This window comes from Zonotrichia albicollis, chromosome 2 (genome assembly GCF_047830755.1).
Source record: "Zonotrichia albicollis isolate bZonAlb1 chromosome 2, bZonAlb1.hap1, whole genome shotgun sequence".
Taxonomy (NCBI): Eukaryota; Metazoa; Chordata; class Aves; order Passeriformes; family Passerellidae; genus Zonotrichia; species Zonotrichia albicollis.
In genome coordinates this window covers 109,808,892-109,833,329 of record NC_133820.1, presented here as the reverse complement: position 1 = coordinate 109,833,329, position 24,438 = coordinate 109,808,892, and the positions used below count along the sequence as shown (strand labels likewise).

The 24,438-nt window shown below is 38.0% G+C and overlaps 1 protein-coding gene across 4 annotated transcripts in view; it reads right to left on the bottom strand.

The window, feature by feature from the left end:
- The window catches only part of WWC3 (WWC family member 3), a 98,595-nt gene that overhangs the window by 47,117 nt on the left and 27,040 nt on the right, over positions 1–24,438 (bottom strand). For all 4 annotated transcript variants that reach the window (XM_074536001.1, XM_074536002.1, XM_074536000.1 and 1 more), the window contains exons 2-5: positions 13,900–14,009; positions 8,967–9,170; positions 5,845–5,921; positions 3,674–3,753 (exon numbers count right to left, since the gene is read on the bottom strand). In XM_074536001.1, coding sequence (XP_074392102.1) covers positions 3,674–3,753; positions 5,845–5,921; positions 8,967–9,170; positions 13,900–14,009 — 471 coding nt within the window. The remainder of the gene's footprint in view (positions 1–3,673; positions 3,754–5,844; positions 5,922–8,966; positions 9,171–13,899; positions 14,010–24,438) is intronic.

Genomic DNA, 24,438 nt, shown 5'->3' with positions numbered 1-24,438 from the left:
TTTCATTTCCTTTGTTGCTAAACGCCTTCTTCCTCCAGAATTCCTGCTGGGGAGCAGTGGGGTCACTGAAAACACAGGAGAGAAGGAACTGCTCCTCCTTCTGAGTCCCTGCTGCCAGGCCAGAGGAAGGAATTTGCTCCAGAAAAGGCTCATATTTAACCCTGTAAGTTTGGACTGTGACAGGAGCAGACGTACCTTGGGGCAAAGGTGGTGGAGACCAAGGGTGGGGATCTTTGCAGGCTTTAAACAATGAGCTCTACAAAGTCTCCACTGGGCAAACACAAACCCACGTCCAAAGGTTCATCACACACAACATTACCAAATTTAGATGAAACTGTAGAAAATACAGTCCTGATATAAACCTGCAGTTCTATGAACATTGGAATTCTGACAGTATTGAAGTTGTAGAAGTATCAAAATCCCTCTCAATCATGTCTCCACTCATAAAACCCCACTTCTATAGTCATTTTGTGGTTTTGTTTTCTTTTCATTCTCCTCAAAGATGGTTAAGCCATTTTACTAAAATTAAAAAGAACAGAAAACAAAACACAGTCCAAGGCAGACACTGTACATGGAAAATGTCAATGTAAGAGATTTGCATTTAACAAAGGCATTGGAATCACACAGCAACATAAAATTATGGAAATACTGAGCAACCCAACCGCCCTCTCCATAAAAGCTGTCTCTTCTCTGAGAGCTATACCAAGCAAGGCTGCACAGAGAGTCACCTGGCAGCAAGTTCCAATATCTGCACATGATGCCATTTTGGTAACAGTTTCAAAGCAAACATTCAGCCAGATGTAAAGCCCCAAGTTTGATGGTTCCTAATGTTGTTCTTGGCTTACACTTGAAAAAAAGTGATGTACATGCCTTTAAAAAACCTGAACAGGATGCATGCCATTTGCAGTTTGGCAGTTACTTGAAGATTTGACTTAGCACAAGAAGGAAGAAGAATGACGCAGACCAAAACTTCAGAAAATGTAACAGAAGTGAGAAATGTCTGAAATGCAATAAACTTTAAAGGGGAAAGGGAAGCGGGGTAGGGGGGGAACAGAGTATAAAAAACTCAGCATTTTTGTTTTAAAGAAGGAGCAATGAAATTCTTTTCAGACAATATACTTACTTTGAGGATATGGAAAAACTAAACTACTTCAGCCTTGGTACTTGACTTGAGTGACCCTTCTCTCCCAACAAATACAGGAGGTAGGAGAGAGATTGCACAGGGACAGACTAGAGCACAGTTAGGCTTTCAGGCTAATTTGTCTACTGACTACACAAGGAGGTGAGAGAAGCTCCTCTCTTCAGCTGTTAGTTTAAGTACTCTCCAAATTGGCTCACTTCCTCCTAGAAGCAAAATACTCCCAAAAAAACCACATGTATCTCACCAGAAGAGGAAATAAAAAAACCACTTAAAAGCACGAAACAAAAACAAAACCACAAGTCTGTTTCACAAGTGAAGTCGTCACTGCAGAGAGCAGAGCACAGCTCCAGGTAACTCACAGGCAAAAGGTTCTCCCCAGCTCCAGCAAGCACAACAAGTGCCACCCAGTGCATCAACGGGACAGAGGGCGACCACAGCAACAGCAGCAATGGCAGCCCTGAGATGTCACACCTGAACTTCTAAACTGCACACCCAGAGTGACCACTGATCATCACATATGCTTTAAAATAATTCCTCTCTTGAACGTCTCTCCTATAACCCCATCCTGGAAAATGGGCAACGTGACTTGGGCTATAATCCAAGACTAACATTTGTATTCTTAATTATTTGCAGACATGATTTTTCATAAAGTTGCACTACTTTAGTGGACTATCTTAAATGAATTACACCAATTAAAACAATCTTGAGTTTCAAATGGTCTTCAAATACTTTAATCATCCTAGTCAAGTGGTTAGTCCTTTTATAAAATAATTGAACCTACACTGTTAAAATAACCCAATAACCAAGAAAAGGAAAACAAATTTAAAAAGCAGAAATGGAATAGTAATTCTTACTCTAAGAAAATATTATTAAGAATCATAAGACAAAATTGGTTTTGTTCTGTTACTGTTTACATATCTACACCACCATACTGATATGTTGACTATGTTTAAAATATTACTTAGTGTATTGAAACTGCAAATACTTTGAATGATTTATTTTACTAATTTTCAGTTAATATCATACATTATGTATTCCCCCAACTACCTCTAAATACTTCAATAAAATACATATATTAATAAATTATTACATTGTATCTGCCAAGATACAAGATTTTTGGTATTTTGGTTGAACAAGCTTTCTCCTATGGAACTTTCTAAATGCACTATAAAGCAAAAGAGCCTTGTTTTAAAAAAAACCAGAAAATTTTGTTATTAAAAAACCAAATCAGACACACCAAAAACATTAAGTGTATGGGTTACTCCTTCTTTTTTAAACTTTAAATCTGAGAATCTTGCTTTAATTTGTTTTGTTATCATAGTATCAATCAAAATTGGAAAGTAAGTACCCTAACTGCTCCAAGATCCCTGGAATTTCATCAGAATTCCTGAAGTGAAAGCCCATGCTCTATAGCACCAACACAATAAATCCAAAGCTTCAAAATATTTCTGCAGCTGCTGCACTTGTGTTGCAAAATCCATTAGACATGCAACAGTTACAACATTTTCAGGAAGCTCCTGCATTAGGCACTTTGTTCACATGCATGCTGGAAAGAGGCCAAGGTTTCTAATGCACAGCCATATATATCCAAGGCAGATCCAAGTGCTGTTCAAGCTCTTGGTCTAGCCACTGGCCTTGCTGAAGGAATCTGGAAGCCACAACAACCTGTGTTTACCTGCCACCTTTTTCATGGCCTGGCAACCTCTCTCCCTATCCCACTGGTCATCCCGTGTGTGAGCTACGTGTGCAGGTGACTAAGCACACACAGATGGCAGCACGCAGCTCCCTTCCCATCAGATGGCCTGCAGGAAGAGTGGCAGGGAGAGGGTCACCACAACATTTCACAACCTTTGACACCACTGTGCACACAGAAAACAGCGGGGCTGCCTAACTGCCCTGGAGCAGCGGCAAACTGCCCTGAGCTTCCTTTCCTTACTGGGAGGAGACCAGGAGTCACTTTTACATGCAGACATTCTGCACACATGCAACACAACCCAAGGTCTCACAGACCACTAGATTTACAGTACAAGCACAAATCAGCTACACAGTGCAGAATGAGATGGCCTGACCATCAGGTAACAGGGAGAAGCAGCATTGTGGTGTACAGAAATCCCTCTAGCAAAAGATCTGTGCCCAGCCAGAAAGCGTTGGTACTGCCATGGGGAAGCAACTCAACAGCATGGCACTTTGGGCTGTGCTCCAGGCAGTAGGCATCTCCAGAAAGTATCTGGGAAATATTTTTTAAAATCTAATTCCAGTTTGGCAATATCTTGAGGAAAAGTTAAAGAACATGGCCTATAAAGCTATTCTTGCATGTGAACCTACAAAATCACAACTCCAACCAATTCTGTTTAACTCTTCTTCTGTCCTTTCATATTGTTATCACGCTGCATCACTATCACAGCTCAAAGTCTGAAGCAAAGCCTTTAATGTTTTATTTTTGACAACACTTTTCTATGAAATTCATTCAAAGGCAATTAAAAAATAAACCCAAACCCCAAAAAAGGATCCTCCCGTGAACTCTTAACTTACTCTTGCAGAGTTTCCACTCCTTTTTCTTTATATTGCAACTCCTGCTTCATCTGTGCCAATTCTCGTTTCAGCCTAGAAAGCTGAATAATACAAAATAATTAAAAATAAAAATAAGTAACAGTCATTTCCACAATAAAAATAATTGGTTTTTAAATACAAAATCTTAAACTACATTAAAGAACTGGAAGTGATAATTTCCCTTTTTTTGCTTTAAAATTGTGCATTAAAATAACAGAAGACTTTCTTAAATATCATAAGGCCCAATCAAAAAGCAGTCAAAACATTCAGCTTTCAAAGTATCAATTTCCTCACCTATTCTATAAGGTTTCTTTTTCCAATAGTTTATGCTAACACCTAGCAAGTTTCAACACAGATAAATTTTCTTCTCCTTCTGTAGCAAAGACACCTCTCAACTGTCTTAAATTCTTTAGTCAACTTTAAAAAAGACAAAACATTCAATGCTGTTAATTTTTGAATCCAGGAAAACAAAATTACTAACAGCAGAACTGGTCTCTCTCCCAGGAATGGCAGCCTGGCTTGCCACAGTTATTTTCATATTATCCTACCCTCTCAACCCTCTGGTCATTACACTTTTAATGAGCATAAATCAAAAGTGACATAGCAAAGATGTCTCCAAAAACCTTTTTGTGGAAACAGTTACCTGAGTAGGTTGTGCAGACCATGGAAGAGCCAAGCATGATCTGCAGAGAAAGAGCTTCTTGCCCTCCAAAGCTGACAGATAACTGAAGGCAACAGGGATAGGAGAATGCAAGGGACAGCAGACAAATGAGGGGAATGGGGGTGTTTCAGTACGTGGTAGTGAGGCTAAGACTGAACTGTGAGCCCAAAGAGGGGGAGGGATGGAAGGAAAAAAGCTCTCTCTTCTGAAACTACCAAACTCAGGATATTTGCTAGAATTTACCCAGAGCACTCTTGATTTTCACATGTACATCAGTAAATGACAAAATCATTACAAAACAATTTTTTTTAAAAAGAGAATAAAAAATTAATTTTTTCTTCAGCTCTATTCCAAGAACATGGGGCTTTGTATCAGTACCAGGATGCAAACCAGCACTGTCAGAGTCGCAGCATCCTGCACAGCTCTCTCCCTCTCATCAAAATTCACAGCACGAGCCCCTAAGCTCTATACGCTCACCAGCTCCTTTAACATCCACCAGAAGTAAAATGAGAAAATGCATCCTGTACACAAAAAGTTTATAGTGCTTATTTCATTCTATTTCCTGAAACAAGTCAATGACTATGCACACAGTCATTTGAATAGAATATCCCATGTATCCTAGGTCATTTTGTTTAAGGAGAAAGAGAGGAAGACAGTCATAAGTGAAAAACTTGTTTATTTTCTTCATATATTACTTAAATAAATAAGGCTTGTTTTCTTGTTTAGAATACCCTGACACTTAGAGTATGTAAAACAAGCAAACACTAGTCAGCATGTAATAAATATATACAGATAGAATAAATGCCTTTGAAGGGTGGTGAATGGGATTGATTTTCAGAGGCACTCATGTGAGAAGTGGTTACTACAACAAAAATGGAACACTATCCTACAAGGATAAGTGTTTTTTAAAATACTTATTTATCAAAACCATGAATTTAGTTTTAGTTTTTTTAAATACATAAATAAGGAACATTTTTGTTACAGAACTGCCTATTATTGTCAGAATACTTGAATTTCCCTGTCCTCATAAAAGAGCTCTGGCCAACCAGCTGAAAAATTCTATTTGGCCAATAGGTCTACTGAATTGTGAAGAGATTTCCAAGTGGCTAAACCTGCAGTCCAGCAGAATCTCACTGAAAATGGGTAAATGGGTTTGAACTGAAAGAATCTGGCTGCATAGCATTTACTACTTGTGGCAGTTTGTATAGAGAAAGCAATTTCTGAAGGCCTGGCTGAGCTTGCCTCTGACATTTGTGTCAAAAATGTTTGCATTTTTAGCATGGAAAAAGCATTACTTCTCAAGGGACCAAAATGCAATGAATATAGACCTGTTTTAACAGAGTAATGGGTAAGAACAAAAAAGCACATTTCAATACTGTATTTCTAGAAATGCATGCAACATTCAGTGTAATGCTAAAGTAAAACAGACCCTTCCTCCCTCCCTTACCCATGCCTAATTTATATTTTTACAAAATGAAAAAAGATTACTCACTCTGTCACGACGGCTGGCAATTTCTGCTTTAATCTGATATGGGTCATACTTGGTATTAGCTGAAAATCCAGAGAATGCTAAACAGATGGAAAACAGTATTTTACTCTTTATTCCGCCTTCTTTAATACAATTGTTAAGATGTGGCACTATTTGATAAACCATTTCATTAATTCTTTTTTTTTACAAGTCACTAGGTTCTAAAATTATCCTCTGTGCTGAAGTACAACTGAGGATTTCAATTTGCCCCATCTGAAACTTTCTTTCATCCTGAATACCACCAAAATTGCATATAGCGGCACTATGTATTTCCTAAAAGCAATAAGCTCCTGTAATAGGATGATGGCACCTACTGAAGCAAGCAATTTGTGTAATATTAACAATTAGTAGTTACTTCCTAGGTACACTGAATTAACAGTATGATAGGCACTAAAGTTAAAAAAAAATTATTGTCAGAATAAAATTAGACCAGCTAGGCAGAGAAGCTGCCTTCTAAAGCAACAGTTAGGGAACTGAAATACAAACCAACCCTGGCAAGTAAGGTCTTAAGGTGTCTCCAGTCAGGCAATGATTTCAAGCTGTGGCATTACAAGCTAAAGCCTGCACAGATGAAGTAAAAGTCCTAGAGGATAGATGGGGCAAGAGCAACCATGATTTATGGAGTGAGCCATTCAAGGCAGCACTGGCCCGCTGAAAAATGCCTGGTATGTGAATGGATGGGGTTGTGCTGTCAGACCTTCCATCCTTTTGCAGAGCTGAAGGCTGCTGCACTGAAACCCATATCCGTGTCTGGGGCTGCACTGGGCCTTTTGAACCTTTAAAGAATACTGCAATGCCAAGGTCATGTTGAGCGTGCAGGAACTTGCCAAAATGAGTAATCATGCCTGGACTAATTCTCTAAATCCAGGATTTTCTATGGATTTTTTTTTTGAAACAGTGCTGATCACAACTGAGTCACAAAACTGCTGCATGGGCACCTCCCTGCCAACCCACAACCGCTGAGCTCACCTCCCACTCATAAGCACACGACACTGAGTCAATGGCAGCACCCACAAGCAAAGTGGAGAAAAACAATTTGTGAAGTTTTAGTTCTTTAAATTCAGCAACTTGAAACAAGTGGTGGTGGAGGCAAAGATATTGGCTATATAAGCATCCAACTTTGGTAGTGTAATTGCACTCACATTAGAAGTCTAATATTTCTGTATAGTAAAAGGAGAGACAAGCATCCCACAGTGGAGTAGAGGACTCAAATTAGGAAAAACAAGTGGAGAAGGAGATTTTGGGAATCTTGAGTTGACAGCATGATTAATTCCAAAAAGGATATTTAAAAATTTTTTTAAATCATCTGAGTAATCAACCCACCCCATTTTCTGAAAACCGAAGCATATGACCTTAAACCAATATAAAATATATTAACACATCATAGAAAATTAAAATATTTTCCGTAATTTCTCTCACAGATTCTCATTATCAACTCCAGATATACCTACAAAACCCTGAACTATCAGAAGATGGAGAGACATAAGTAAATTGGCATAACATTTGCTTTCATTACAGATAACTCCAAATTTTGTCATTTTCAGTCATATTTTGTTGCTGTTTCAAATAACTTGTTATCTAAGAGCTTCAAAAATATGAAAAAGGTTATCTTTTTCTAGTATATTTTCATCTTCAACAGAACTTTCTTTCTGTATATTCACCTGAAGTAATTCAATAAAATATCCCACAGAATTACTGCCAATTTAAAAAAAAAAAAAAACAAAAAGCCCAAGGTCTTAGAAAGGTTTTGTAACAAATGTCAATTTAGATTTTATAATCTCAAAAAATACTGATAACACTATCTTTTACTCTATTCCAAGTCTTCAAATAGTTGTTAAACACACTTTACACAATAGTTTCTTTTTTAAAAATTTCTTTCTTAATAGGAAAATACCTGCTTCCTCTTCAGAAACTTGAACATGAGAGGGGGAAATAAGACTGGTCATAATTGTTCAGTTATGTTACAAACTGAATGACAGAATGCATATATATAAACTAAACAAAAGGATGAGAATCCCAGTTCAACAGTAACAGAGTACTTGGTCCAAACCATCTGGGACATCTCAGCTCTGGAAAACAACTTTTATTCAGGATTTTGGCATATGTATGAATTTGCTTGGATTAATAAATACAAGCGAATCAGTAGCTAAACACTTCTATCCAGACACCTGTCCTAAGCCCCCTTCCACAGTCAGATTTCTTGAACATCTTCAAAAAGGCTAAAGCTGAGCTTCCCATTCTTATTAAATCCTTGGCATTTAACAGCAAACCTGCAGTTAAAACAATGACTGTACAGCCCCTGAAAAACTAAAATTAAAAAAAAAACCAAAACCCAGTAAAACTCCACTAATTTCCACGTGGGATATATCCACTTCTTTGAACTAGTCCAGTTAACTCTTTGACAAAGACACCTGCACCAACCAACAGCCATGACAATGGGGCAACATCTTCAGAATTCAGAAAAAGTGTATTATCTACCCCAAGCTGCCAGAGAAATCTGAAGAATGAAAAGGGCAGGAAATTATAGCTCTCTATCACCTACATCAGTATCACAGGCTGGCACTCAAGAATGAGGTGAACTAATGAAATATTGTCTCCTAATTCATGGTCAGAGGTACTCTTGAACACAACAGCTTGTCCCTAACTCTGTAAATTTGCTAAGCAGACTATGGATCCACAGAAGGTTTCCCTAAGCTGACGGCTCCCTCCTATGTTAAGTGGAAAATAATCTTTGAGTTTAGGAGTGCAGGTAGGCAGCTGATGCAGCAACATTCAGCCCTTGCTGCCTTGCAGGAATCATCACTACACCTGGCTCCAAGATGGGCAGAAATACCAGTTGGGATATATGCCTGTTTAAAGTTACATCTCTTTTTAGTGTTAACATTTATCCCTAATAAATCTCTGTTGTAATAGATGTAACAGGAATTGGAAGACATTGAATTGCAGAGTCAAGGGACAGCACCTCACTGCTGTAGTCAGAACCTTCATTCAGAGAAGAATCAGGTGATGGAAATACTTCACACTATTTCTTACACCACATCTTGTGAGGGCAGGTGGGCAATATCAAGAAAAGGTAGTAAACTCACAGCTGGCATAGGAACGGCTGTCATCCTCACACATTTTGTGCAATTGTTGATATTCCTCTTGGGCTAGCTCAAAACGCTGCTGCTTTATTTGGTAAATCTCTTTCTTGGCATTCAGTGCCTCCTGGGCAACTATTAAATATTCCTTCAGCATGCGTTCCTGCTCCCTTCTCCATTGTTCCCTCGGATCCTCAATTTGTGTGAGCTCTAAGGAGAGAAAAGTAAAAACATTAAAGTAAAATAATATGACACTTTGTGCCACCAAGTTCAAGTTATTTTTGTTAATGTCCACTCTCAACCAGTACACCTGACACTACAGTGCCCAAAATTACTCCAGCGAGGAGAGAAGGAAGGATGCAGACTGAAAGAATAGGAAAGGCTTTTCAAATATAAAAGGCATTTAAATGTTATTATTTTCTTTACAAACCAGTGCAAACCCAAAGAGAACAGTAATTTGGCCCTAATCTTCCCTCATAGCCAACTTGAAAATTCCAAAAATTACCTAAAAACCCAGAACCACAAGGAAAAATTAAAAGTATCTCAATACTTAACCCATAAGTCTATAAATAGCTGGAACTAACTTAAGATACTGCATACAACTTGCATAACATCTTAAAAGGACAAAGGCTACCCCGGCATAGTTAAGAAGAATGAGGTAATTCAACAGAGAAGTCAGCATCTTAGTCTCAAATCCATACAGCTTTTAAATCACATCACTTCTCCTTTTTTTTTTTTTTTTTTTTTTTTTTTGTCTTAAGAAACAGCAGTCTGATGTTTTTCCTTGCCAGGATTTGGACCAGTTTTTATTGAAACACAAACCAAAAACAAGCTTCCACCAAAAAAAAGAAAAAAATCTTTCCCAAATCTATTAATTTTCAAGGTTATTACTGTAAAACAATCTCTTTGCAATTGCAAAGGCATTTGAGGATGACACACATAAAAATTCTAAAAAATTATTGGTTCATTTTGGGGGGTTATGTGAGTCAAATAATATGTTTCACATAACAACATTGATGTAAAGCCTTGGGTTTAAATGGAATGTTAATTTCTGATGACTGAAGCTCTACCAGTAAGAAGCTGCTGCAGACACAATGTCAGTGCTCAAAGTAGTGGCAAAACCTGGAGCACAGTCAGGAGCCAAGCACCCAGCAATTTTTCCAAACTTGGTTTCTTACAAGAGATGAAAGCCAGTTATGTTTTGCATTAATCCTGAGTACATAATTCAGTATATTGGTGCCAGTGATGAAATACAAAACTGTAGAAGATTAAGCACAACAGATTAAGAACTCTAATGGTGTCAAGGTCATGCTAGCAGCTCTACCATTTGAGAGCCATCTGAAAAGTATATAAACAAAAACAGAAGGCTCATCAAAGAGCAGTGCTTCCAACAGATTTGCAGATTAGCTTCCTAAATAACCTTTTCTCTTAACAGTTGTACCTTTCTCTCCCTGCAACTCCTCACATTGAAACAGTACCAAGATAGTGCCTACAGTTCTGCAATTTCTCCCCACTTCCCAGGGACCCCTTTGATTCCCTTCTGACTCCAGTGTCGTGAAAATATCTCCTCTGGCAAGGACAGGATGTGCTTTGGCTTGTTGAGCTGCCATAAATCCTTCTCTACATAGAGGGCAAGCAGAAGAAAACAGAGTTCTGACGGCTGCCCACCCTTCACTAAGGGCATTTTAATTTCCACTGCTACTTCATTTGTCCATAAGTACCTCTGAAATCTGTGCAAATTCTAATATTCCTAAGATTGCTAAATCCCCATGGAAACAATGAGAAATCAGTAAATATTTATAAAACAGACAGACTTACTAGGATTCAGTTTTTGTCTTGGAATGGCAAACTATTAGTCCTAATCTCAAAAAATAATCCAGGGTAAAGTGTTACGTTCTATCACACATTGAACTTCTGAGATCCCATACTTCAGGGCACTGCATCTCTTACAGAATTATTTCAGAAGCCTTCTGAAAAGCTAGCAGAATTCATCCGAGGTAGAAAACTTCTTTAGTGCATGGGAATATCTGCTTTTTTCTAGTTTATGAAACTTTGCCCTGGATTTCTAAACAAGTTTGCCACATAACAAGACCAAAGCTACATTGCATGATAAAATTAACTTCCTTCACTTCTTTACAACTAATTAGAAAAAAGCCACTATAGTAACTCAAGAACAGACCCAGACAAATGCAGAGAATATATTATTCCCTCACTGGGGAATGCCCAACTGCTTAGAGGAGACTTCAAAGGCTCCCAAGACTCTGAGGAGGAGGGAAAGGAATTCTGTGGCTGGCAACTGCCAAGGTTTTTAAGCAATGGTTGGATAACACCCAAGAGCAGCTTAGTAAGGGTGTCAACAAAGTACTGAATTTACAGAACAAGATGGAGATCAGGGTTGGAAGCACCATTAAGATTTACAGAAGATTCTTCTGTTCCTTGTTTTTTTTTCCAGTTTAAATGGAAAACTATTGCCTAGAAATCTTTTTCTTGCTTCCTGGGTAAACAAACATAGCAAAAGACTTAGAAAAAAATCAGACATATTGCTGTTTTCTTTTAAAAGGTGCAAGGGCAAAAAGCTTGAGAGAGCGCACAAAACATGAGAGGTCCTTGGTAAGTGTAAGTGTAGAAAGACTCTTTGAATTATCCCTTGCATTTTCTCACAGTATTTCTTGACACTGAGGCACTTCTAACTGTTTTGTCAATTAAAACAGAACTCCAACGCTGCACAAAGCATTTAACCCAGTCAGCCACAAAAGACAATCCAAATGTTTTTTCCTGAAGCTGCAGTTCCAAGTAGTTTAGACCTACTCAGTTCAGAAAAGCATTTCTTCAGCTCCAAGACCATCTCCTCCACTTGTCTGACACCACCTCACGATGCACGATTGTCTACTCATTACTTCTCACTTCTACAAAGGAAATTTATGCAGTCTTGATTGGCACCTTTGTTGTCCACAGTTTAAAAATTGGATCAAGTGTCCAACTAATTTCTGAATAATAATTATCCAGCTATAATATCAACTCTGTCTTCCCTCTTATTATAAATCTTGCTGGTATATGAAAGCACTGTATTAGCCTAAGGGTGACAAACCCATTTCACTGTGACGGTTGAATTACCATTTAGGATAATATCTGTGGGCTGCAAGTAATTAGCTATCATGAAAGAGACAAATTTTGCAACCTTGTTAATTGTTGAATGATTTCTTTTACTCAGTTCAGCACTGTCCGCATGAAGCTTCTCTACCTCTGTTCATACATAAACTTTATTTCATACCTAATATGATTCGCTTCACTTTTCCAGGCCCATTAATATTCATCTTTTCTTTCTGTCTTCCCACTGATCATTTGGAAACTCAAATGATCTTTACAAAGGTTCTCTTCTACAGTTTTTGCTCTCAATTGCACAGGAAAAAACGCAAGCCAGATCTGACATGCCTACAATGATTAATATCGCTTCTGTAAGTTCAAACTTGAATGTGGTAAAGCTGCTAATAACAAAATTCAAAAAGCAAAAGGAAGCCCTGTTTTTGCATGCGATGGTGATTGTTATTCCTATCACAGAGGCCTATCAGTAGCTTTTTTAAGGTATTGCAATAGGAATTCATGTTCTACTCATTTTCTATTCTAAAAACTCACCTGCAAATCAAAAAAAAATTAGGGTTGGCAATACCTTAATTTCTTAAAAAAAAAAATGCATTCGTGCACATACTTTGGTGTAAGCCCACTCCATTACTGTACTCTAACATAACCCTCACTTCTTATTAAATTTCAACATTACTAAAGTTAATATGACAGCAATCCTTAAGCTAATACTTTTTTAAACACAGAGTTACTTTAAGAATTACCTAACAGTCTGTATTTATTGCCTTTGAATTTTCTTGTCTATCTATCCTTGTGATTAATGTATCAACAGCTGTTTAAAGTTTATCATTTAGTTAATGATCTTTGTTAAATTTCACAACAAATAAGTACATGTATAGGTCAAACGATACCACGGGAATATTTATTATTCTGTTGTTTAGGTTTTTTAAAGCAAGTAATTGTGAAACCACAAAACACAAGTAATTCCAATGATGGCTGGAAGCCCAAAATTATTATTACACTTTCATTTTTTAATTGACTAGATTTCAAGTAGATAGTATTGAGGTTGGTTTTTCAGATTATACTATTTACCACTGCTCTGATAGCCCATGTAACTACTTTCTTCTTTTCTTAGTCCCCACCAACTCCCAATTTCCCACAATACTGAAAGCATTCACTCAATGGCGATAAGAAGTTTAACGACAGCACAACAGTAACAGCAGCAGCAGTACAAAGCTATAAAGATAAGACTTTTTTTTTAAAGTAGAACTGGCAAATGTGCCACAGTGATGATACAAAGCTCAGCGATAGTCCAAAAAGGAAAGTGTTCAAAATTAGTTTCCAAAAGGCACATCTGTTGTCTGTTGTCTTTTTGATAGCATTTTGTACTGCATTAAAACATAAAATATATATTGCTTAAGCAAGAATGAGATTACTGTATTTCACTGTGCTTCTGATTAAAAATCAGCACACTTCTCTCAGAATGTATTTTGGTTTTCAATGCATGAGAGTGAACTATGGATGACAGGGAAAATAGGAAATGTAAAAATGTAACACAAAAGTCTTTCTATGTATGACAAAATGCAACATCAAAATTACTAATACTTCACAGTATGACCAAGCAAACCAAAATATTTTGATACACTACAGTTCAATCATAGGTTGTAAAATTCTTTACAAGTGGAATTCTTTACAATTTTGCCCCCATATGAAAGATAAGGAAACACGTTCAGCAAGAAATTATTTGCATACATTTTCTCAGTGCAGTACGAGGTGTATAAATGGTATAGGAAGCAAAGTTAGTGGCAAGAGTAAACATCAGCTTGTTAGCATTCCTCAAAACAATCACATATCTACTCACGATTTATGTGGTCCATATAATAAACTCCAATCTGTTGATCGTAAACAGTTTCCCATCCCAAAGGAAGCTCATCACCAACACAGTCAGCAAACGTCAGGGGCTTTGTAATCCTGTAAAAATAAAAATAATGCAAATAAATACAAAAAGGTCCAGAGTTTACAATGCAATGAATGTTATTACATGTTTTGAAGATATCTTTGCCAGTTGATCAAAAACTAGTTACGCTACTTAGGAATGTGCTGATAATTACAAACATACAGTTTCAAAATAAATTTTCATTTAAATATGCTGACAGATACTCCCCAAACAGGTAAGACAAGCTTCTCCCCTCTAGTTTCTATGTATAACAATTTAATTATAATGGCATGCAGTCCTGCCAGTTTTTCTCCCATACTGCAAAGAACATACATGTGAAGCTGGAGTTCACCACTGCTGAAACTACTAGAAACTTTACAGGTTTTAACTTCTTTCAGGTGACAATGTAGTAAAATTGCTTGGTTTTTTTAAAAAAAAAAAAAACATAGAATTCAAGACAGCACTGTATAACAGACTTTCTCTTTTCAATTGTACATTTCCAACTATTAATGATATTCTCTTGGTCCACACATATCGAAATTACTTCCTTTCCCTCAAAAAGAAGAGACAAACAAATGTCTCTGAAAAATTCTGAAGCAATTAGACCAGAAACAGTGATTAATAAGTAACTGTATTACTAACTAAAAGCTTAAAACATCACAGCCCTTGCTAGACAAAGTCTTAATAGATCAGTGGGCAATAGAAAACTGGAACAGCCATGTCAGTGTTGACAGGGACACTGAAAGTACTCGGTTCCATGTTATACAGAAAGACTCTAAACCAACACTGCTCTAGAACAGCAAGGTATATAAAAAACTAGGAAAAATAAATAATATAAATATAAAAGCCTTTATGCTCAGTCTAATCATGTTTATTACTCAAATATTCATTTTAATCTTTACTTAACCCCAAGGATAATGTTTTCCTCTACAAGCTGTCACAAAATTCATATACTGAAAAGCTACTAATAAAGTAGTTTCTATTACATCTAGGATATAGATACAACACCTTCCTCACATATTTGTTGAGGCACTTCTAATACCTATAATGACAACTTTGCAAACATTAAATACATGCATTAATTTAGGGTCTGATTTAAGCTCAACAGAATCTATAGCATTATACTTTCTGTTGTACCTCCACTTGTACATTGCAACACCAATTAAGATTTCTGACACCAGATTTGGACTACGCTTACAAATACACTGCTGAAGGGAGAGACCATTAGGACTCATAACTGCCCTTCATCTGATAACACCTGTATAACACAGCAACTTTGTCTGAACTAAAGTATGTCTGTCTTTGAACTTGCAAGTGCTTGCCCACCCCAAAATAAACCAGAACTATCCAGTGGTAAAAACTTAAAATGATGGAAATACTACTACAACTCCATTCTAGCTAGCCCAATGGTGCAGTAAGCACACCATTCAACCACCAACATACAACACAAAACTTTGCACACAGCAAAGAGAAAAACTGCACTTACCTGCCTCCTGAAACTATTTTACAGTGATTGAGATTACAGTGTTCAGAATTAACTGTAGCAGAATAATTTTAAAAATACCCTTATTCGTTTCAATGTCATGTTCCAACAGCTATTCAGGTCAAATAATAGCTTGATCCTACTTGGTTGATTCTCCAACACATATAAATGGTTTAACAAGAAGATGTATATAAACTTGTGCACCACTATTTAAAGTAAAAATCTTCCATTACCGACAAATATGCAGTTTACATCATGTAATTATGCAAATCCAGAGATGCTCTATTCAAGAAAGAAAATGTTACTAGGAACTGACACAAGCACTCTCATTAATTCATTTAGCAGTCAGGCAGCCCAGATATTGCCAAAATACTCCTGATCTCCCTGGAATTCAGTCAAATATTAAACATACAAAGTACAGCATTTTTTCTTAAACTCCCATGGTCCTGTTCTGAAGACACAATGTTTACAATTTCTCAAAGTAGTCTAGACATCAGCTCCTAAATTACCGCACTATAGACAAGATTTTCTTTGGAATAAGTTATGAGACTTGCTTGCCTGTTACACAAACATACCCTCACCCTTTATTCATAAATAAAACCTGCACATGATACTCTAACCTTTCACACTACAAAAACTTTAATTCAATGCTCTCTGTGATCCTGCCAGGACTCAGACTTGCAGGACAAGGACAATGTTCACTTTTAGGAAAAGGGAGACTGAAGAAAACCAATGCATCTGGTTTAACCAGTTTTCATTACAGTGTTATAAAAGCATGTGTGAACAGTTTAATTAATAGTTTTGAAGGAAAACTTGTAGGGAAAAAAACCCCAACACATAAAAAGCTGTCTTACAGATATTCAGACCATTATTAAGTTGATGTTGCTCATTTTAAACTATAATCAAAGTTGCTCCAAACTGGATTCCCTTCAGACAAAGCACAATGTCATACTGACTCAATCCAGTCACATTTATACCTATTGAGCTGGATCTTCAGCCAAAGACAAAAAACTAAGGATTGGAAGTTTCTGCCTGTGTTTTGCACTGCTTTGATGAAGTGAACTGAAAAAAATACCTTCCTGGTTTAACCAGCACAGCTCTGAGGACAAGATTAGTTTCTTGCCCGTTAAGGAAACTAGGGCTTTTCAGAATAACAAAGACAAAATGGAAGAGATGCAGATATCTACATTGGAGGTCAGCCACAAAGTACAGCAGTTGACTGCTGAAATTAAGTATCTTCTGGAAATACTGCTTTACCCTCTGGGTTTGTTTTAATTAGCTTAAGTTCAATAAAATAGAAATTACCTTTTCTACTTTTTTATAAAGAATTGTACAAGGTACATCTGTTAAAACATTTCAAAGTATTGAAATAAAGACAAAAAACTTTTCAAAGAATTATAAAGACAAACACACAACAAAAATGCTGCCATCTTTGATGAAACAAAAACCAGGGCTGTCCCAAACTGTGCTATTCACAGTAAAGAAAAACTAAGGTATTTATCTGATTGAGGTAGCAAACAATAACACACTAACCCATGATCACCTCCTGCTTCCCCCCAAACAACTGACAGACACTAATAAGAAGGTTCTGAACTGTCAGCTGAAGATGAAAATCCTCTGGGACCAGTTTACAGCATTAAGTTTTTGCAGCCACTGGACTTACAGGCCAGGTACAAGTAACAATTCCCCATGGGGACCAATTCTGCACAGATCAAAAACCCAACCTTAATATCAGATTGACTGACTTTATCCTTTCCAAAAATAATGATGCTCTTCAGTCCTTAGGCACCCAATCTTTTGTGACTCTGAAACCCTTCAGAAGCAAATACAGAATCACATAAGAAAGCTTTCATAATCCAAATCCAGTATATCAAGCCCAGAGAAAAATCTCTGAGCAATGTCATGCATCTCGGACCTGTCACTTCTGACTCTGCCCAAATGAGAAGTTTTCATTAAGAAGAAATAGAAGCCAGGTATTTGCACTCAATCCAACAGACACATCTGAAAACACAAGTTTTAGTCACATTTTCTTTGTTTCAATTACCAAGCTTAACAGTTAGAATACAGAAATTAAATGGTAAAATAAAACCAAACAAGTGACTAAAATAAGTTTTTTCTCCTCCTTGCATACTTATTTTGAATCTTTATCCACTACAACAAAAAGAAGGATTCCACAACACATTATTATAGCTTTCTGAATATGTGGCAGCAAAACAAGTATTTCTTGAACGCATCAGTTCATGGGACTGGATGGGGAGAAGGAAAGGTTTTAAAAGATAACGGCCAAATACCATTTTAGATAATGTACTCCAAAAGTGCTTTCAGCTTCAGATACATTGTTAACTGCATCTAATTTCAACGCCCTCTTTCCTCCTCAAAACAGAACTCACAGAAACCTCAAACTTCACACAATAAAGAAAAGCTTCCCAGTCCAAAGGAAAGACATGCTTCACATCTCCAAAGCACAGTTTCACAGACAGAGTAGGGCAATTTCATTGTCACAGACCTGCAAAACCATAATCAGATCACTAAAAGCAAAAGGCTTTGGAAAATTTTAGGTAAGATCCTCAGTCTTCCCATGGCTTTGATGCCACATTAGAGGATCCTGGCTGCTTGAAATCCCTAGGTCTAATTGAGTAAAACTTCCCCTGGGAGGAACTAAATAAAGACAAACACAGCCTGTTTTTCCAAGATCTTGAACAGGAAATCCAAAAGGTGCTCCAAAGTAGAAACTGTTGTAAACTAGCTGCCCTCCTTTAAACAATGCCTAGACACCTAAATTACATACAAGGTCACCTCACCTTTCAAAGTGGACCTTGATTAAGAGGAAAGCACTAATCATGAGGGCTAATTATGAAAAAGAACCATCGAGTTCTGAACAAAAGTCTGTAGGAGACAGAGAGAAGGATGCAAGAATAGCAGCTGTCAACAGTGTTTTTAATTTTGTTTCTGATTTTGGTCAGGTCCAACGGCAGAAAAAATATAACAAAATAACAAAATTTGATACACCTCCACAATACAGCTAGGACAAAAAATTTCCTTAAACCTGATCTCAGTCTGCATTGTCATCTAATGGGATAGACGTTTTTGCCTGACAAATGCAGACACAAATTGTATTACTAATTTACTAGGAAACTGCATTAATTCACATTAGAGATCTGAAGAACACCATGCAATGTAAAAATGAGTAACAGAATAACTAGAAAAGAGCTAGCAATCTGATAAATCTAGCAATAGTTTCTCCAAGGAAAGTATTACGCCAAGTATATTACTGAAGTGTCACAAGGCAAGAAAGGGAAAAGGCAAAATGAGAAATCATGCACACACTTTAAAGCTTTCAATCAATGTTTTTTTCTTTCCTCCTTTCAAATGTGAATTTAAGTTACAGATATTGCTATAAAGTTCAACTAACTCTCTTGTCTTGTAGCATGGTTCTTATTCCCTCCAACTGCACGGAGAGGAAAAAAATGAGAAAAAAAAAAAAAAAAACCAAACCGAGAAATTGAGAAGAAATGTTGTTTCACGGACACTGACAAGACGAGCTGCTTACACTGAGGGGGAGAATGGGAGGATTGTTATTGTGTCGTTTTTAAAAGTTACACTGCAGTCCTGGAGGCACTTCCTCAACATCTTCCACCACCATAGCTCCGGCCTGGGCAGCAAGAGCATCTCTGCAACAGAAAGGGACACAGCTGTGCTGTGACTCCAAAGCAGGGCAGGGACACGGCAGGCACACAGTGCCCAAAGCAGGGCAGGGACACGGCAGGGACACAGTGCCCAAAGCAGAGCAGGGACACAGCAGGCACACAGTGCCCAAAGCAGGGCAGGGACACGGCAGGGACACAGTGCCCAAAGCGGGGCAGGGACACGGCAGGGACACAGTGCCCAGCTGCCGAGGGCAGCAGCTTCCCCCGCGGGGCAGGAGCAGGCCCCGGTCAGAGCCCTGCAGCCCCATCCGGGCCGCACACGCCAGTCGGGCACGGGCTGCTCGCAGCAAACGCCACCATGAGCTCCAGACCCACTGTTACAGCGCTCTGAAGTACACTGTGGTTTTCCTCCTCGACTGTCCTCCATCCACTCCACTCTCTGCAAGCAGCCAAGTCATAAAAATGAAATGGATTTTGAAATAAAGTTTGGCAAATTACATACCAACTGCTTAGTCAAAAGTACAACAAAGTTCACCAAATTATATGTATCTTTTCAAGATACAAGTTTCTTTAAACCTTTTTCTTAATCCAATTTATGTATCTTCATTTTACTACGTGATTTAACCTCAGACTCTAAATAAAATAACTCACTGAACATCTATTCAATTCTTCCTTAACATCTATTCAATTCTTCCTTAAAATAGATCCACAATACAGATGGCCAGACTGAAACTTACATAAATGAAATTCTGTGCTCAGGACAAAGAGTTAAAGAAGGTAACGTGTTCAGAGTCATTGCTGGGATACATTTCCCTTGGGAAAAAAAGGTACCCTGCAGCAAGGAAATCACAGCACCAACTCTTCTAAAGGTCACTTGAAATTTAGTCTTTTTAAGACCACACTGTATTTTGCATCTATTTATGTTGTTATTATTATTATATTTCATTTTTTTTTCTTTACAGCAAATAAATTGATAATAGAGTTTTAATACTGTCCAATCAGTGTACTTGCTTCAATTTACAAGCCAACACAGCACAAATCAATGTGCAAAACACAAGGCACAGGATGGCACTAGTTAGTTATTTGTACAGTAATAAATCAACTCCTTGAAGTGTGAGGAAAATGTGTGATAATTATCAGACCATTTTCAAAATTTAAACTCTGAAGAATGAGATTTTGCGATGCAAAATGTATGTAAAGCTACACAGCTAAGAGAGAACCTATATGACTTGTTGACTTCAAGAAGCAATAGCAGCTTACATTGTCTATAAGCACGTCTAAGAAATATACCCAAGGACATCCTCTTACCTTTCTCTATTCTAGAAAAAATAAACATTTACTAGCAAGCAACAATAGTCAAATAACACACTTTTGTTTTTACCCTTTCTCATAATCCCAAAACCAAAACAGCTGAAAACTACTGGCTTAGTATGTTGAAACATAAAATGTTATGTCCAACTGCAGCTCTCGCATAACTTGTCTGGCTGCTCAGGAACTGCTGAAACAGTTCCACACAAGCAGCCAAGTCTTCCAGCAGCTATCCATTTCTTAACAGCAGCTATGATCCATATCCAAAATCAGAACACAAATATTATGGCAAATACTTGCTGAAAATATTTCATGTACACAATGAAAATGCCTTTCTCAAAAATCATAGCCAGGTTAAAAGTCAATGCTTTTAAGAAAACTATTTTTGTATCTGCAATTTATTGTGGTTTTTTACAGAAGGTAAACAGTAAAAAAATGGGCAGAAGGGTTAAGTAGGTCTATCTATGAATGCTTTAAAACTTATTTAGTTTGTGTACACATAGATAGCCTGAAGTGACCAGCAGCTGTACAAAACCACCACCAGATTAGCAGTGGGGCAATGACAATTGCTGGAGGATCTGGCTGAAGAAAAGCAGACTGGACAGCAGATGACTTGACATCTAGATCAGAAAATAGACAAAAGTATATATGGCAGCTGGGTATAAACTGTAAGAGGAAAACAGTAGGAATGTGTGGCAGATAAGACAGCTAAAGAAGGGAGGTATGGAAACTACAGTTTCTGAATTTAAATCTCACCTTCATACTGAATATGCTCTTTGCTAGAAAGAGTAACATGCAAAATATTTACAACTTTTCTTATGCCAGTTCTACTCAAAAATCTCTAAATATTTACAAGACCTTCTTGAGGGCTTCCGTGTGAGACCCCCCCAAAAAAAAAAACCTAAAACCAAATGAATAAGAATCAAAAGCTAAACTAAGCAATAAAGAAATTTAACAGAGAATTTCAAAATTCGAGAAGCAATCTGAATTCTTCCACTTGTGTAAGAAGCCTAACATGACACTACACGCGTCCAGACACAGCATAGCTTTAGAGCAAGCAGGTATGCAGTGCTCTAGTTTCACTGATTCTGAACCAACATTTCTACCTTTTCTCCAAAATCTGTGCATAGCACCATTTTCCAACTACATCTGATTGATAATCAAGGTCCCAGCTAGTAAAGGCCAGGCACATAGTTATCCATTTATTTCTTCCATCCTGCAAATCACAACTCTGCAACCTTCTCTTGGAGACAAGCAAGTCATCTAGCTGTCACATTTCTACATCCTCAGACTATACTAAAACACATTTCTATGTTCAGTTTTGTCTAACAAACTGCTTGACAGCTGCAACCTTAGTTTTGCAAAGACTCCTCTGGTTTGAGAATATAAATTTCCAGCTAGCTTATTTGACCATGGTCAGGCCCATCAGTTAATGAAACCATTGTAGAAGAGTCAGTGGGAGAGGCAATAAGTGCTTCACCCTCACACAGAGGAGTGCATGTATATATATATATGTATGTATGTATATGTGCTTGTGTGTAAGTGTATGCCTATACACAGAAAATATTCACTTCCGACTGCTGCTCACAACTTCTGTATGCAACCACCAGATGAGGAGGAAACACCTGCACTTTCCTAATGGAAGTCACCTGAGCAAAGGCGAAAAAGTGCATCTGGCAAGATCTTACCAACAAGTTCTTAGTAATAAGCATTTTGCACATGAACAAGAATCATGGGAGGAGTTCAAAGCAGGAAGAAATGTAGCAGACAGGAAAATGGTCCCCAGGAGAAAAATGGGACATAAAACTCCAAATTCAAGTCCATGAAGCTCCATTTGTTAGACCAAAAAGAGGCACCAAAAGAAGCTTTACATCTCAGTAAGAAGTAAAATGGTCTTACATGCTGCAAGACACTATCATGCAGTTGAATACTTCCTGAGGACTCTTCACGATCACTCGAAGTTTACATGAAAACAGATTAGAACATCCTCACTATTACATTGGCTCTTTCACTAGCAGTTTATTAAAATGCTTTGGTTATCAATACTAATGCTTACTAGTGCAGCAGAGAAGTGTAAAGTTCTTCAATTACATTATTACTATTACATGCTCTTGCTAACCTCAGGTGTCCTCTATCCAGAAAGTTTACACCAGCATTAACTATCTTGTTACCTTTAAGTCTGACCTTGCTAGACTAAACTTTTCTTCAAAATTTTGACATCTACGTGACTGTCCCAAACATTACAGCAAAGATTTTTCCATAACTTTCTAATAGCCAATGGTAATTCAAGTTTCTGCACATTTATAATGGCTATCTCTTCACCATGGAGGCGTTCCTCTCCCTTAAATTTATCATTCTTCTTTACCAATTATCCAGATTGGAAATAATTAAATATATATGTGTGTGTGCATATGTGTATAGGTGCACACACACACACACGTGATGCGTCCACACAATGTATTGATTTAATGGTGTAAACACCATCCAAGTGTTAAATGACTGAAGCTTAACTTAGACATTCTTCAATGAAGAAAGCACTGTGAAACATTTTTGCGAACTCTTTAAACCCCTTTAGACAAGCTTTAGCAACACAGAAAATCTTACATTAACTGGTACCCTTTGGGCTGACTAGAAGGCAAGTAGTTGAAGATGCACAGAGGTTAACTTTAGAATCTTGAAGTATAAATGCAATTACAGCCCAATGGATGCAGGACTGGAAGGGATACAGTCAAGTTCGCAGACAATACAAAATCAGGAGGAGCTGCTGACTCCCTCAAAGACAGGGAAGCCCTGCAGAGACCTAGACAAATTAGGAGAGATGGGCAATCACCAACTATATGACGTTCAACAAGGGAAAGTTCCAGATTCTGCACCTGGGAGGGGGCAACCCTGGAAGTATGGACAGACTGGGGAAGGAGAGGCTGGAAAGCAGTGCCAGGAAAGGGACCTGGGGCTCCTGCTCAGTGGCAGCCTGAACATGAGCCAGCAGTGCCCTGGCAGCCAGGAGAGCCAGCCCTGTCCTGGGGGCACCAGGGACAGCATGGCTAGCTGGGCAAGGGAGGGGATTGTCCTGCCCTGTTCTGAGCTGGGACAGCCTCACCTCGAGTGCTGGGGGCAGTTTTGGGTGCCACAATGTGACAAAGATACTAGCAAGCATCTAAAGGAGGGCAACAAAGATGGTGAAGGGCCTTGAGGAGAAGCCATATGAGAAGCAGCTGGGGGCACTGGGGGCACTTGGTCTGTTCAGTCTGGAGAAGAGGAGACTGAGGGGAGGCCTCACTGCAGTTACAGCTTCATTGTAAGGGGAAGAGGATGGGCAGGCAGTGATCTTTCCCCTGTGGTAACCAGTGGCAGAACCCAAAGGAAAGGGCCTGAAGTTTTGTCAGGGGAGGTTTAGGTTGGATATTAGGAAAAGGGTCCCTCAGACGGTGGCTGGGCACTGAACAGGCTCCCCAGGGAAGCAGCCACAGCATGAAGGCTGACACAGTTCAAGCAGCATTTGGACAATACTCCTGGGCACACGGTGTGACTCTTGGAGCTAGTTCTGTGCAAGGCTGAGAGTTGCACTCTATAAGCCTTGTGGGTCCCTTCCAACTCAGCATATTCCATGACTGTGAAAATCCCTCTCACACACTAAGGTCCAACATTCTGAAAACATGCCAACAAACATCAGCTAAAGGGATTTTTTATTCCTGTAGTCTGAAAGAAACAATGTTTTAAAAAGGCTATAGCTAATGTTTCTCTACAGGTAAACAGAAGTTTAATGACAATAGAAACATGTGCCTACGTGCACAAACAAGCCTAGCACTATTCTAAGTGAAAATTTAGTTAATTTGATGTTTCAAAATATTTTAAGCCTCAATCCTCAAAAAACTTACTATACTTGGAGTATATTTAATTAACTTTTTCTGAAATTATTTTCATGAAACTATTTGCACCAACAAGTATTATTCAATCATCCTAATAAAAAAGAAAGTGTATGTTCAAAGTTACCAGAAACCATTTCTACAGAAATTAAGCGCAAAT